Here is a 17118-nt window from a genome sequence, read left to right as displayed (position 1 = left end):
ATGGCAAATAACTTAGTCAAACAGTGATTTGAGGATATGTATTGAAGTGGCCAGGGATTATAAAAATGCCTGTCAAATGGTGAGGAGGGGTATAATTCAATATTATTGTGTCTGCAGACTGTCAGTTGGAGTTGTTTCAAGTTGTGGAAGGTTGCCTAGATCTTGAGGAGAGGTATTTATGATTTTAACATAGTAACATAGTAAATGACGGCAGATAAAGACCCAAATGGTCCACCCAGTCTGCCCAAACATACACACTCTAAAATTTAATGATTTTATTTAAATTGTTCTTTTTCTTAGATATTTCTGGGGCAAAAATCCAAAGCTCTGCCTGGTACTGTGCATAGGTTCCATCTACTGGAGTCTCCATCAAAGCTCACTCTAGCTCAGCGGTCTCAAACACGTGGCCCGCGGGCCGCATGCGGCTCTCCAGGTGCTATTTTGCGGCCTGCAGTCTGGACGTGATAATCAACTGCTCCCTTGCTGCAGCTGATTTTTCTGGTCAAAGCTGCGGCCGGCGGCGGCTCCTGACGCCATCCACATCAACATTTCTCTTCCCCCTTCCCTTCCTTGTGGAGCAGCAGCGTGTCTGGCCGGCTCAGTCGATCATTCAGTTCAAAGCTGCGGGTTGCGGCTCCTTGCGAGATCTGCGCCTGCATCAGAAGCCTCTCTGACATCACAACATCAGAGAGGCTTCAGACGCAGGCGCAGATCTCGCGAGGAGCCGCCACCCGTGGCTTTGAACGGAACAATTGACTGAGCCAGCAAGACATGCTGCTGCTCCACAAGGAAGGGAAGGGGAAAGAGAAATGCTTCTGCATAGGAAAAGGGGACCCTAGGGAAATGCTGCTGCTGTACAGGGAAAGGGAGAGGGAGGGAAGGGGGAAGAGAAATGCCTCTGCTGCACAGGAAAGGGGGAAGGGAAATGCTGCAGCTGTACAGGGAGAGGGAGGGAAGGGGGAAGAGAAATGCCTCTGCTGCACAGGAAAGGGGGGAAGGGAAATGCTGCTGCTGCTGTACAGGGAAAGGGAGAGGGAGGGAAGGGGGAAGAGAAATGCCTCTGCTGCACGGGGAAGGGGGAAGAGAAATGCCTCTGCCGCACAGGAAAGGGGGAAGAGAAATGCTGCTTCTGTTGCTGCTGCACCCAATTGGGGAAAGATAGGGAAGGAAGGAAAAGGAAGACAAGGGAGAGGAGAGGAACAAGAGGTGCCAAGTTCATGGGAGGGAGGGAAGGAAAGGAGATACCAGACCATGGAGGGGGAGGGAGAGATGCCAGGACATGGGGGGAGGGAAGGAGCAGATGCCAGACCAGGGGAAAGGAAGGAAGGAGGGAGGGAGAGAAAGGAAGGAAATAGATGTCAGACCATGGAAATAGGACGGAAGAAGAGAGAGATAGGAAGGGAAGGTAAGACATGGAAATGTAGATTTTGAAAAGAAAGCAGAAAAATTGAATATTAAGTTAATGCCAAAGATGGATGCAAAGCAGAAAGTGAAGATAGAGAGAAAAACAGTCAAAGGACAAAAAGGCCCTGGAAACATAGTTAAAAGCACAGAAAAATAAAGTCACCAGCCAACAAAGGTAGGGAAAATGATTTTATTTTCAATATAGTGATTGAAATGTGTCAGTTTTGAGAAAGAAAAGATATTAAATTTTACATGTGAGGGCTGCAGAAAAAAATAGAGTACTTGGAGGGCCACTGAAAAAAATAGTTAATGTCTTATTAAAGAAATGACAATTTTGCATAAGGTAAAACTCTTTATAGTTTATATATATTTCCTTTTAACTGTTAAAGGAAAGTTTTATAAACTATAAAGAGTTTTACCTCATGCAAAATTGTCATTTCTTTAATAAGACATTAACTATTTTTTCTGCGGCCCTCCAAGTACCTACAAATCCAAAATGTGGCCCCGCAAAGGGTTTGAGTTTGAGACCACTGCTCTAGCTCATCTAAACCATCTCAGCACATCCTCAGTTGTGAATAGCTATATATGGGACACAGACCGTGCAAGTCTGCCCAGTTCTGGCCTTAGTTCTTCAATATATACCATTATTTTCTGATTAGAGATCCTCTATATTCATCCCATACTTTTTTGAACTCTGTCACCGTTTTCCTCTTCACCACCTCCCTCAGGAGTGCATTCCAGGCATCGACCACCCTCTCCATAAAGAAGAATTTCCTAACGTTACTCTTGAGTCTACCACCCCTCAACCTCAGATTATGCCCTCTGGTTTTACCATTTTCCGTTCTCTGGAAAATATTTTGTTCTACGTTAATACCTTTCAAGTACAGCTCTCCCTCTGTATTCGCGGGGGTTAGGTGCAGAGCCAGACTGCAAATTCGTAAATAAATTCGCCTCCCTCCTGCGTCCCTGGATCTTACCTGGTGGTCTAGCGGTGACGCGGGGCAGGAGCGATCTTCACTCACAACAGCCATTTTGATGACGGCTTTGCAAGGGGCAGGAGCATAGGAAGATCTCTGCTGCCCCGTGTCACTGCTATACCACCAAGTAAGATCTGGGAGGCTCGGACAGCCTAAAAATAGAAGAAAAATAGGGGAAAATTAATTTAAAAAAAATTGCGAATAAGCAAATCTGCGGATACTGAAACCGCGGATACAGTGGGAGAAGTGTATTTTAATGTCTGAATCATATCTCCCCTGTGGGTATACATATTCAGGGCTTCCAGTCTCTCCTCATATGTCTTTTGGCGCAAACCACTTACCATTTTCGTCGCCATTCTCTGGACTGCTTTATTGCATTACATTAAAATACATTTCTAGACCGCAATACATTCCAGATCGATGCGGTTTACATCATCAAGAGACTGTACATTACAGTGAAATACAAGAAAAATATCATCTTCCTTACTTTCCTAAGAATTTTACAAAAAGAGATGTCTTTAATAGTTTTCGGAAATGCATATATGAAATCGAAGAAGCAAACAAAATACGCAGTTCCGAATCCCAACTAGCAGCTAGATACAGCCTCCAAAATTGAACACAATACTCCAAGTGAGGCCTCACCAAATACCTGTATAAGGGGCATCAATACCTTCTTTCTTCTACTGGTCATGCCTCTCTCTGTACTGCATAGCATATTTCTGGCAACAGTCACCACCTTGTCACACTGTTTCTTTGCCTTTAGATCTTTGGACACTATCATCCCAAGGTCCCTCTCCCCATCCATACATATCAGCCTCTCACCTCCCAGCAAATATGGCTCCTTCCGATTTCTAATCCCCAAATGCATTACTCTGTACTTCTTTGCATTGAATTTTAGTTGCCAGATATCAGACCTTTCCTCTAACTTTTTCAGATCCCTTTTCATGTTTTCCACCGTCTACTCTGTTACAAATCGTGATATTATCTGTAAAGAGGCACACCTTTCCTTCTAATCCTTCAGCAATATCACTCACAAACATATTGAACAGGATTGGCCCCAGCACCGAACCTTGAGGGGATGGGTGAAAGGGGAGGAAAGATGCTGCATGTGTGGGGTCAAGAAAGGAAAGAGGAAGAATTTGGGTGGCAGGGAGGGAGAGATGATAATTGTACTTGAAAAAAAATAAGACCTTCCCCGAAAATAAAACCTAGTCCATTTTTTGGACCCAAAATTAATATGACACTGACTTTCAGGGAAACATGGTAGGTATTTAAACATCTCTTATCATATTTCTCCTACCTGTCTTAAAGTATACCTGTTGAGATTTTTGTCATTATATGCTTTATCCTTTGGACTGACTCCATTCTATTTATATTTTTAAGGTGCAGTCTCTAAAATTACCGTATATACATGAATATAAGATGAGAAAACAGGGGTCTTGTCTTATATTCGAGTCAGCGCCTACCCGTCCTCCTTCCAGACTTGTTGCAGGCCTCCACCGTGCCTGCCGTATGACCTGGTTGGCTGGGACAGGAGGGATCCCTACTGTCTCCTGTCCTGGCTGACTCTTGACAATTTTTTTACCTCTCTCCCTCCTCTCCTTACATACTTTTTTCAATCCCTGGTGGTTCCGTGGTGTACCAGGAAGGAGCGAGTTTTCCGTGTTCTTGCCCCAAACTGAGCCGCTCTGAATGGCTTCTGTAAGTTCTTGCGGTCCAGCGGTGTAATGGGCAGGAGTGAGCTCTTTATGCTCTTGCCTGGCGCTGAGCCCACTGAATGACTGCCACCAATTTCACGGGACTCATCGCAAGACTCTAATTTACTCGACCTCTGGTACAATTGATTCCTTTGACCTCGCTGCTGCTATTTTTCCATTGATATCCAATCTTCCAGGAGGTTTAAGAAATGTACTCAATGCAACAGGGCCATATCTATCACTGACCCGCATAGCTAGCACCTTCACTGTCTTGGTCCTGTGCACATGATCGAAACATTTAAGTACCTCACGGGACGTGTCGAAGTGGAAGATGATATTTTCTTTCTCAAGGGACCCTCGGCCACAAGAGGGCACCCGCTCAAACTCAGGGGCGGAAAATTTCATGGCGACACCAGAAAGTATTTCTTCACAGAGAGAGTGGTTGATCATTGGAACAAGCTTCCAGTGCAGGTGATCGAGGTAGACAGCGTGCCAGACTTTAAGAATAAATGGGATACCCATGTGGGATCCCTACGAGGGTCAAGATAAGGAAATTGGGTCATTAGGGCATAGACAGGGGGTGGGTAAGCAGAGTGGGCAGACTTGATGGGCTGTAGCCCTTTTCTGCCGTCATCTTCTATGTTTCTATATTGTCGCCGCTATTCTACCATTCAGAAGCGCTCTCTGAAGGCTAGGCTTTTGCAGCAGGAAAAGCTTTTGGGGTCACCTTCAACATCAACCATGTCTTCTTCTCTGTCGAAGCCCAAAAATCACTGTCCGGAGGCATTGGCATTGACACTGGCACCCATCTCAGTATGTCCCCAACGGTACTATCGCCTTCTCATGTTAAGCATTCTCACAGTTCACTATCCATTCAAACATCTGTGTCTTAAGCAATTGAGTAAGATGATGTACTCCAAACGCTGACACAAGAGGTTGAGGTCTCCTCTGCAATTAGTGTCTCCTCTGCAATTAGTGTGCCACCTCATCGAGGTCACCAGTGCTTCAACACACAGCAGCACTAGTGGCACCGACTATACTGACAACATCTGCAGTACTGGTGCAATATTTACAGGAGCAAATGAAAGAGCTGCTTCAGAGGGAGTTGGCACTTATGTTGCAAGTGCAACCAGCCCCTGTTCCTCTCTCGGCTCTCAACCAGCCCCTGTTCTTCTCTCGGCTCCCAACCAGCCCCTATTCCTCTCTCAGCTCCATTGGTACAGTCCCAGCTTGTGCATCGCTTCACCAGAGACTCTGATACCGAACCTTTAATACCTCGCAAGCATCACAGTTCTTTTTCACTCTATATCTGATCTGCACCAAGACACCGATAGACGATGTTCCAGGCACTGCAGTCATAGGTCGTCTCATCAATGTTGGTTTATATCAAAAGACCACTGCTTTAGACGTGCCTTATCTCCCAAATGGATTGATTTTGATTCAGATCTTTTGGATCCAACTTACTCCGATCCTGAACTGTCACACAGAAAGTATCTTTTTTTCAAATAGGACATCATCATCTCCAATACAAGATATTGTCCTTTGGCCTAGCATCAGCACCCAGAGTATTCATAAAGTGTTTAGTTGTACTAGCTGCAACACTCTGTTTTAAAGGCTTTCATGTATTCTCTTATCTGGGTGACTGGTTGATAAGGGCATCCTCATCTCATAGAAACATAGAAATAGACGGCAGATAAGGGCCACGGCCCATCTAGTCTGCCCAACCTAATGTCCCTCCCCTACCTTTGCCCTGTGAATAGATCCCATGTGCCGATCCCATTTGGCCTTAAAATCAGGCATGCTGCTGGCCTCAATCACCTGTAGTGGAAGACTATTCCAGCGATCAACCACTCTTTCAGTGAAAAAGAATTTCCTGGTGTCACCTCGTAGTTTTCCGCCCCTGATTTTCCACGGATGCCCTCTTGTTGTCGTGGGACCCTTGAAAAAGAAGATATCTTCCTCCGCCTCGATGCGGCCCGTAAGATACTTGAACGTCTCGATCATGTCTCCCCTCTCTCTGTGCTCCTCGAGCGAGTATAGCTGTAATTTGTCAAGCCATTCTTCGTATGGAAGATCCTTGAGTCCCGAGACCATCCGGGTGGCCATTCTCTGCACCGACTCCAGTCTCAGCACATCCTTGCGATAATGCGGCCTCCAGAATTGCACACAGTATTCCAGGTGGGGCCTCACCATGGATCTATACAATGGCATAATGACTTCCGCCTTACGACTGACGAAACCCCTTCGTATGCAGCCCATGATTTGTCTTGCCTTGGACGAAGCCTGTTCCACTTAATTGGCAGACTTCATGTCCTCACTGACGATTACCCCCAAGTCTCATTCTGCTACCGTTTTTGCTAGGATCTCGCCATTAAGGGTATAAGACTTGCATGGATTTTGGCTGCCCAGGTGCATAACTTTGCATTTTTTGGCATTGAAGTTGAGTTGCCATGTTCTAGACCATTGCTCCAGTAGGAGTAGGTCGTGCATCATGTTGTCGGGCATTGAATCTTCGTCTGTTGTGCATTTGCCCACTACATTACTTAGTTTGGCGTCATCGGCGAATAATGTTATTTTACCTCGAAGCCCTTCTGTCAAGTCTCTTATAAAGATGTTGAATAGGATTGGGCCCAAGACTGAGCCCTGTGGCACTCCACTGATCACCTCCGTCATTTCGGAGGGGGTGCCATTCACCACCACCCTTTGAAGCCTACCTCCAAGCCAGTTCCCAACCCATTGCGTCAATGTGTCGCCTAATCCTATAGAACTCATCTTGCTCAGCAACCTGCGGTGTGGTACGCTATCGAATGCTTTGCTAAAGTCCAGGTACACGATGTACAAGGACTCCCCAATATCCAGCTTCCCCGTCACCCAATCAAAGAAGCTGATCAGGTTGGATTGGCATGATCTCCCTTTAGTAAATCCATGTTGTCGGGGATCCCGTAGATTCTCCTCATCCAGTATCTTATCCAACTGGCGTTTGATTAGAGTTTCTATTAGTTTGCTCACTATCGATGTTAGACTCACTGGTCTGTAGTTTGCTGTCTCCATCTTTGAGCCTTTCTTGTGGAGTGGAATGACGTTAGCCGTCCTCCAGTCCAACGGGACGCTGCCTGTACTAAGGGAGAGGTTGAAGAGCACGGACAGTGGCTCCGCCAAGACATCACTCAGCTCCCTTAGCACCCTGGGATGCAGGTTGTCCGGCCCCATTGCTTTGTTAACCTTGAGCTTTGACAGCTCACCATAGACACTGCTGGGCGTAAACTCAAAGTTACTAAACGGGTCAACTGAGCCAACTCTTGTCTGTAGCTGAGGGCCGAACCCATGGCAACTGCTGCAGACAACCATCTCCAAAGTAACATTGTGCTATGGGACAGATAAATCATCGGCTTCGGGAGGGATGCCTGAACCAATGGTGGATCTCATTCCTAGTAGAGAAATATTGAGCCCTCAATACTGGAAGAAATTAATAATATCTCTCTCATATATCTCCTTACCATTTCAACAGCTGATACAATTGGGGATTTTGGAAAATTTAAAGTTCTCAAATTATTTCTCCTTTGTTTATTCTCCATAAATTCTAATTTTTTCTGGATAACAGACTTCTTAATAAATTCAGTTTCCTAAAGTTCTAATTTGATTAATCTGTTCTTCTTGTTTATGGATACTCTTACCATGTTGTCTCAGCAGTTTACCTGGAGTTGATAGACACACAGTCATGTAGTTACAGCTTTCTTCATGTTGGAGTCCATGATTTCGACAGCTTTCCATAGCACATCCAAACTGACTACTGGAGGCTTCACCAAATTGTATATCTTCTCTCCAGATTTTTAAAGTTTCTGTAGCTACTTCGCAGGGTGCCGATATCAGTATCCTTTCTATATGGCCTATTAGTATGTTATCTACTTTTTAATGAACTGTAAACCAAATTGAGCTCCTTAGGGAAATGATCCGGTATATAAATTGAAGATTAGATTAGACCATTAAAAAAAATAATTAAATAATAATAAAAAAAAAGTTTAGACCACTCTCTCCCAACAACTTCTCTCCTGCTGCTCCTCCAAGAGTTAACACCAATCTTGAGGAGAGCTAGCACTCTCTGTGCCTGCAGGGCTTTCCCTTCCGGGTTGAAGAGGAGCCTACCCCTGATCTGGGCTCAGAAAAACCCATTCATGAGCGTGCTGCAGAGCAAACTGGTATAGGATTTCTCGAACAATGTAATGGCAGTAGCCTATGCCAATTCCCAGGATGGCACCAAGCGTGATGCTCTGTGCTTGGAAGCCCAGATGCAGTTTAGAGGGGCAGATGCCCATCTTATAGCACTCGTGGCAATACGTGTGTCAGAAGTAGACAATGTGCAAGCAGATTTCCTCAGTCTGAAGACCCTGGATCCCGGGGAGTAGTCACTATCTCAGGAAGTTTTCACTTGCTGTGTGAATTGGTGTAGGCACCCAGCATTCGATCTGATGGCATTGACAGTCAACAAGAAGGCAGCTTGGTTCTTCAGTCAAAGATAAAAGCCAGAGAGTGAAGCCCTGGTGCAACTCTGGCCAACGGCAGGTCTTCTTTATTCCTTTTCTCTGTGTCCCATGATAGACAGACTTCAGCGCAAGATCAAGGACCACCAGGGGCTGATGATTTTACTAGCACCAAACTGGACCTCACCATCAAGATGGTGTTTTTGGTGACAATTGCCTCAGCCGGACGAGTGTCAGAACTGCAGGCTTTGTCATGCAGAACTCCCTTCCTCAGAATTTCGGTCAGGTGTGGTTTTATGCAAAGTCCCATCTTTCTTAGCAAAAATGGTTTCCAGCTTCCACATCAACCAAGAAGTACACATGCCTGCCTTCACTTCTTTGGGATTGATAAAGAGTGATCAGACATTGAAATTGTTGGATGTGCGCAGATTCTTACTGCAGTATTTAGAGATTATGAACAAATTTCAATTGTTGGATCATCTGTATTGATAGGGGCTGCCCATAAAGGTCAACCAGCCTTGAAAGTGACTATTTCCAGATGGATCCATATGGCCATTTCTTCAGCCTATATCGGAAGTGAGAAAACATCTGCCTATATCCATTTAGGCACACACTACTAGATATGTAGCTTCTTCATGGACGGAATCTTCGGTAGTGTTCCCAAAATAAATCTGTAGAGCTGCCACGTGGTCTTCTTTTCATACCTTCATGAAGTTTTACAGAGTGCACCATATGCCTGGAACAAGCTGCCCAAATCCCTAAGGTGGGCTCCGTCTCTAGCAGTGTTCAAGGCCCTTTTAAAAGCCCACCTCTTTGAAAGTGCTTTTGACTCCTAACTCTTCTCACCTTGGGTTCTGCATTCCCTACCCTCTATGTCATGTCTGTCTGTCCAAGTTAGTTTGTAAGCTCTTCCAAACAGAGCTCGTCTATAAATATCAAAATGTACAGCGTTGCATACACCTTTCAGTGCTATATAAGTGATAAGTAATAGTAGAGTGGACAGAGCAGGATTAACCTGGTCGCACATTTGAACTTGGACTGCCCCAGCAGGCCTACACGCAGAGTCCACATGTTCACCCATCCATCAATAAAGGCCTGCCAAAACAGAAGATACCTAGACAGAACACTTGCTTTCCAAGCAGGCCAAATGAACAACTGGCTGAGCAACTTAATAACGCACTCTTCATCCTATCTAAGTTTTAGAAAACTAGTAAAAACAACTTGTTCAACCGATTTGTAACCTAAATCCTCCCATTGCCCTATGATTTTACCACGATCTCTCATTCCTGCTCTGTTCTCTGCCTACATGTATCGATGACTGTCCAGTGCGCCTATTCTCGCTGATTGTAGAGACATAGCAAACATAAGGTATGGAGGGCTATGTACGTTAATACCACAGTTTGGGCAATAAGATTTTGGAATTAGAGACGGAAATGAGGAACGCCGACCTAGATGTGGTGGCGATATCCGAGACTTGGTTCACGGACTCCCATGGGTGGGATATGATTATACTGGGATACAACTTACTTCGGCGGGACAGAGAGGGCAAAATGGGAGGAGGGATAGCACTATACACTAAAGAGGACATCAAAGTTACCAAAATCGCAGATGTCAAGTACACCGGGGAATCCCTCTAGGTGAGTTTGGCTAGGGGGAAGGACAAATGCCTGTATCTTGGTGTAGTATACAGACCTCCAAGACAACAGGAGGACATGGATATAGAATAAGTCAAAGACATTGAGAATATCACTTTGCGTGGAGACACAGTATTTTTAGGAGACTTCAATATGCTTGATGTGGATTGGAACAAACTTTCAGCTGCGTCCAGCAACAGCAGGAAGCTATTAACCTCTATAAAGGGAGTGAGACTCAGACAAATGGTATTAGAGCCCACTAAGGATCGGGCGATACTAGACCTAATACTCACCAACGGAGAAAGTGTCATAGAGGTCTCGGTAGGTGATACGTTGGCCTCTAGTGACCACAACATGATATGGTTCAACCTCAGGAAAGGTTTCACTAAGTAAAGCACATCAACCAAGGTCCTCAACTTTAAGGGCACAAACTTCGAAAGAATGGAGGAGAACCTTGCGAAGAACATCAAGAAGGGCGATAAATCCTTCTTCCGGTATATTAGTGACAGAAAAAGAAACATAGATGGGAAAGTACGCCTTAGGAAACCCGACGGGAACTATGTAGAATCGGACTCTGACAAACCCAAACTTTTAAATGAATACTTCTGCTCGGTCTTCACTTGCGAGGCGCCGGGATCCGGCCCTCAGCTGCCGACGAGGGAAAACTCGGAAGACCCGTTTCAAAATTTCGAGTTTACGCCCAGCAGTGTCTACGAGGAGCTATCAAGACTCAAGGTGAACAAAGCTATGAGACCGGACAAACTACACCCCAGGGTGCTCAGGGAGTTGAGTGACATCCTGGCGGAACCGTTATCCGTGCTCTTCAATCTTTCCCTAAGTACAGGAAGAGTCCCGTTGGATTGGAAAATAGCTAACGTCATTCTACTCCACAAAAAGGGATGCAGGACGGAGGCTGAGAATTATAGACCAGTGCGTCTCACATCGATAGTGAGTAAACTTATGGAAACTAATCAAACGCCAACTGGATACGATCCTGAACGAGGAGAATCTACGAGATCCCCATCAACATGGTTTTACGAAGGGAAGGTCCTGCCAATCAAATCTGATCAGCTTCTTTGACTGGGTAACAAGAAAGCTGGATATAGGGGAGTCCCTGGACGTCGTGTACTTGGACTTCAGCAAAGCGTTTGATAGCGTCCCACACCGCAGGTTATTGAGCAAGATGGGTTTGATGGGACTGGGTGAAACATTAACCCCATGGGTTAGGGACTGGCTTAGAGGTAGACTTCAGAGGGTAGTGGTAAACGGTACCCTCTCCGATATGACGGAGGTGATCAGCGGAGTGCCGCAGGGCTCGGTCTTGGCCCGATCCTATTTAACATCTTCGTAAGAGACTTGGCTGAGGGGCTTTGAGGTAAAATTACATTATTCGCCGATGACGCCAAACTATACAACATAGTAGGCAACCGCACAACAAATGAAAGCACAGTGCCCAACAAAAGCTCAATGCCCGACAGTATGACGCAGGACCTACTCCTGCTGGAGCATTGGTCAAAGACTTGGCAACTAAGTTTCAATGCCAAAAAATGCAAGGTCATGCACCTTGGCTGCAAAAATCCATGCAGGACTTACACCCTAAATGGTGAAATCCTAGCAAGGACTGAAGTAGAACGTGACTTGGGGGTGATCATTAGCGAAGACATGAAGACTGCCAATCAAGTGGAGAAAGCTTCATCCAGGGCTAGACAAATCATGGGCTGTATCCGTAGAAGTTTCATCAGCCGTAAGCCCGAGGTCATAATGCCGTTGTACAGATCCATGGTGAGACCCCCATCTGGAATACTGTGTACAATTCTGGAGGCCGCATTATCAAAAAGATGTGCGGAGAGTTGAGTCGGTTCAGCGAATGGCCACCAGGATGGTCTCAGGACTCAAGGATCTCCTGTATGAGGAACGACTGGGTAAGTTGCAGCTGTATTCACTCGAACGCAGAGAGAGGGGAGGCATGATTGAGACGTTCAAATATGTCATGGGCCATATCGAGGTGGAAGAGGATCTCTTTTTCCTTAAAGGACCCATGGCAACAAGAGGGCATCCATTGAAAATCAGGGGTGGGAAATTTCATGGCGACACCAGAAAATATTTCTTCACCGAAAGGGTGATTGACCGCTGGAATAATCTTCCACAACAGGTAATTGAGGCCAGCAGCGTGCCAGATTTTAAGAAAAGATGGGATTGGCATGTGGGATGTCTTCATGGAGATAGTTAGGGTGTGGGCCATTAGTGTGGGCAGATTAGATGGGCCGTGGCCCTTTTCTGCCGTCATTTTTTATGTTTCTATGTTTTGTTCCAGCCCTCTTAACCCTGTATCTGCTTCATGTACTTTAAAACCTTACTTTGTATCTATCTTTGCTGATTGTCCAGCTCCTCTTATTGTAAACCGCCTCGAACTACTATGGCTTTGGCAGTATATAAGAATAAAATTATTATTAACCAATAGGCCAAGTAAGCACATGCCTAGGGCCCGAAATGGTCAGGGGGGCCCGATGAAGGAGGGCATCAACATTGTTTTTTCCAAACGGCGATGGGCCCCTCCAGCATCGATTGGCAACGCGGGTCCCACCCCAATCAGCAGCGCAGCCCCCCTATCGACGGAAAGTAAGACAAGCAAGCAACACGGGTAAGAACGGGAACTGTAACTGTGTAAGCGGTGCTGCTTGCCCAAAGCTTCCCTCTGACGCAGCTTCCTGTTTCCGCCTGGGTGCATGGTGGGGCGGGGCAGGTGGCACAGTATACTTGTGTGCCTAGGGGCCCTCGACGAATTAATCCTGCCCTGAGAGTGGATAATTTGGCCAATCAGGACTCCACATTCAAATCTTCAGTTTTTAAAGCAGTCTCATCTGTCCTACTCTAAATTTGTGGGACTTCTGTGATATGTCCCTCAGGTTCAGGAATGGAGTGTCTTGTTACACTAGAAGGAAAGATGAAATTTTTACCCCAGTAATCTTCTTTCTAGTAGACACTCCATTCCTGAAGCCTGCCCTGTCAGATGTTCATTTGCCTGCCGGGAAATCCTGACATCTTGTTTGTTTCCTTTGTCCAGACTTGATAGGGATAGTAGATGTGATTGCCTTGTTGAAGAATATAGGTCGAATCTCTATAATCTCCTACACTTTTAGTGCAGGTTGTTCTCAGGTTGGCATTTTGTTTGTTTTCACCATGTTATGTATTGCAAATGGTTAAATTTTGTTTATCTGTTATATGTTAATGACATGAGCAGAACAGACATGTTTCTTGGGAAGAGTCCCTGTACTCCTCCCCATTCTGTTGCCTCTCCAGAGCTGACCATCTGCTTTGGTACGAACTGAGGAATTGGAGGATAGCTCAGAGGGAATGGGTGGTAGAGCAAAACAATGCTAATGAAGCTCCCTATAAGAATTCTATTGAGAAGGGATTGACTACCAATAGGTTCAGGAATAGAGTATCTATCTACTAGAAAGAAGATTACCAAGGTAAGAACCTATTCTTTCCTTTTCGGACATTAAACAGGACTGACAAGTTGGATAAAATGGACATTGAATTTGCCTAGAAAAATGTGTATTTCAAGTATTGCAAAGCCAAATAGAGGTAGGTGCTATCCTTCTGCTGAATTGGATGCCAGGAAAGTATAAAAGAGATGCAATGATGTGATCAGAGGTCTGTCAGATAAGCTGGATGTTTGGATTAGCTAAGATTGGATAATCAAAATTCTACTGTATTGCAGTAATATCTTTGGAACCAGAGAGGATATTGCCAATATTAGATGGAAACTGGAGAAGAGTAGAGAATATCAAAAGCCTGTTTGTTTGCTTCATTGATTATAGTAAAGCTTTTGATTGTGTGGATCATGGTAAATTATGGAGAACTCTAGTACAAATAGGAATACCAAAAATATGTAATTTTGCTTATAAAGAGCCTCTTTGAAAATCAAGAAGCTGCGTAAATGTCTCCCCCCTTTATTTTTTTTTAGTTTAGATAAGTTTTTATTCTTCTTTTAATTTTTACTACATATTATTGTAAACCGTTTAGATACTTGTATGATAAACGGTATATCAAAAATAAAGAAACTTGAATATGGCAATACTGATTAGTTTCCAATAAACTGTGCTATCAGACAAGGATGCATCTTCTCGCCTTACCTGTTTAACCTTTATGGTGAAGCCATTTTCAGAAAAGCAAATTTGGAAGAAGTGTATCTGTTTCAAAGTTGATGGTCAAGACATAAACAACCTGCATTATGCAGATGACAACACTCATTCTCCATCAATAAAGAAGATATGTTGTATGTACTGAGGAAAGTCAAAGCTGAAAGTCATAAAATGGAATTAGATGAAATGGAATAAAACAAAAATCTTGAACACAGAAAATGATGAAGATTTTGAACTTGAATGTGATAGAATAGAAGTTATAGAGAGTTTTAATCTTTTGGGTTCCTTCCTAAACAAAGAAGCAACCATCTGTGAAGAAATATGTCATAGAATGGCATTTGGTTTATAATGAAGGCCCTTGACAAAGTATTTAAAGGTAAGGAAATAACACTTAAAACGAAGATCAGATTTGTCCACACACTTATTTTCTTGGTGGTTAATTATGGATGCGAAAGTTGGACATTACTGGAAGCAAGACAGAATGAAGATTGATTCATTTGAACTTTGGTGTTGGAGAAGGATTTTATGCATGCTGTAGAATGCCAGAAGAGCTAATAAATTGATTTTGGGAGCAATCAAACTGACTATGTCACTTGAAGCCCACATAATGATGTTACAACTGTCTTATTTTGGTCACACCGTTTGAAGGGAGAGATCATTGGAAAAATATATCATGTTTGGGAAGATTGAAGGAAATGGGTGAAGAGGGTGTCCTGCGACTAGATGACTGGATACGTTGAAGACAACTATGGGGATGACACTGGAGGACTTGTTGGATTAGCACAAAGCAGACTTCTTTTTGAATCTGTAATTTATCAAGTCGCTGGAACTTGAACCCAAGTTGATGGCACCTAACACACAAAACACTCTATTGCAATGTTTTCCACTCCCTTTTAGAGTACTTCATTAATGTGAGGGAGAATAAGTAGTAGATTTTGTATATTCTGAATTTTTTTAGAAACTGCAAAACTTGATTTCTCAAAATAAAAATGCTAGCAAAATGTTAAGCAACAAACTGTATAAGGTTGCAAAATCACCCAGTATCTTAAAAACTGATCCTCTTGCAGACAGTCTTATACTAAGTCATTATATTTTCTTTATTACCTTTTTTAGCTTCAAGAAAATCAAGATGAAATAGAAAATATGATGAATGCCATATTTAAGGGTGTTTTTGTACATAGATATCGGTAAGTTTGTAAACTTACACACACACCTTTTTTTCTTATGCAATATATAGCATTTTTAATTTGCCATGGTTTACTTACAAATCTATTTACTTTTTATTTTTACTCTTCAAGTGATGCAATAGCAGAAATTCGTGCTATTTGTATTGAAGAAATTGGTGTATGGATGAAGATGTATAGTGATGCTTTCCTTAATGACAGTTATTTAAAGTATGTTGGTTGGACCATGCATGATAAGGTAAGCCATATGAAGTATACAGATGTATATGCACTTTAACTTGATCAGTCCTTCTCATGAGTTTGTATTAACAGTAATGCATATTTTTTCATTTTATTTTCGAGTGATAAAATCTGGTTATTACATTCATATATTTATGTACTCCAAAGTAGTGCTGCCCGATTCACGATTCGAATTGGTTCAAAACAAAACAAAAAAATCAGATTCGCCTAACCCTCTCCCCTCACCCCCTAAAGCAGAAGTGGCAGCTGCCGCACCTGCTTTAGAGGGTGAGGGGGGAGGGTCAGTCGGGAAGTGCTGCTATCGGCTCCCCCCCCCCACCGGCGTCTGGCTTCCACCCCCCTGTCCTTCCGCTTTCCCCCCTGGCCTCCCCGCACTGTTTACCTTCCAGGAACAGCCTACAAACAAGATTGCGGTGCTAGTGATCTTAGTAATGCTTCGGAGCTGTTTCCTCCGTCGTGGTCCCGCCCCTCCTCTGACGTCAGAGGAGGGGCGGGACCGCGACAGAGGAAACATCTCCGAAACGGTACTAAGATCGCTAGCACCGCAATCTTCTTTGCAGATTGTTCCTGGAAGGTAAACAGTGCGGGGAGGCCAGGGGGAACATACAGGCCTTCTTGGGGGGGGGAGGGGAAGTGAGCAGTCCTTCGGGGTGGAACAGGCAGACAGGCCTTCAAAGGGGGGGGGGGACAGGCAGGCCTTCAGGGGTGGGATAGGCCTTCAAAGGGGGGACAGGCCTTTAGGGGGGACAGGCAGGCCTTCAGGGGTAGGATAGATCTTCAAGGGGGGGGGATAGGTCTTCAAGGGCAGGCAGGCCTTCAGGGGTGGGATAGGCCTTCAAAGGGGGGGCAGGCCTTCAAAGGGGGGGGACAGGCCTTCAGGGGTGGGATAGGCTTTCAAGGGGGGGATAGGCCTTCAAGGGGGGAAGGCCTTTAGGGGAGACAGGCAGGCCTTCAGGAGTGGGATAGGCCTTCAAGGGGGGGAGGCAGGCCTTCAAAAGGGGGGGACAGTCCTTTAGGGGGGACAGGCAGGTCTTCAGGGGTGGTATAGGCCTTCAAGGGGGGACAAGCCTTCAAGGGGGGGACAGGTCTTCAAGGGGGGACAGGCAGGCCTTCAGGGGTGGGATGCAGACCTTTAAGGGGGGGAACAAGCCTTCGAAGGGGAAACAGGCCTTCAGAGATGGTGGCACAGGCCTTTAGGGGTGGGGTGCAGTCCTTCAAGGGGGAGGCAGGCCTTCAAAGGGGGGGTACAGATCTTCAAGGGGGGGAGGCAGGCCTTCAAAGTGGGGGGACAGGTCTTCAGGGGGGGGGGACAGGCCTTTAGGGGGGACAGGCAGGCCTTCAGGGGTGGGATAGGCC

The 17118-nt window shown here is 44.9% G+C and overlaps 1 protein-coding gene across 1 annotated transcript in view; it reads left to right on the top strand.

Annotated features, from left to right (window-relative positions):
• The window catches only part of STAG2 (stromal antigen 2), a 613131-nt gene that overhangs the window by 260017 nt on the left and 335996 nt on the right, over positions 1-17118 (top strand). Inside the window, 2 exon segments of the mRNA XM_033944545.1 lie at positions 15452-15525; positions 15637-15760. Of these exon segments, the coding sequence (XP_033800436.1) occupies positions 15452-15525; positions 15637-15760 (198 nt within the window).

Source organism: Geotrypetes seraphini, chromosome 5 (genome assembly GCF_902459505.1).
Source record: "Geotrypetes seraphini chromosome 5, aGeoSer1.1, whole genome shotgun sequence".
Taxonomy (NCBI): domain Eukaryota; kingdom Metazoa; phylum Chordata; class Amphibia; order Gymnophiona; family Dermophiidae; genus Geotrypetes; species Geotrypetes seraphini.
This window is presented reverse-complemented; position numbering and strand designations above follow the sequence as displayed.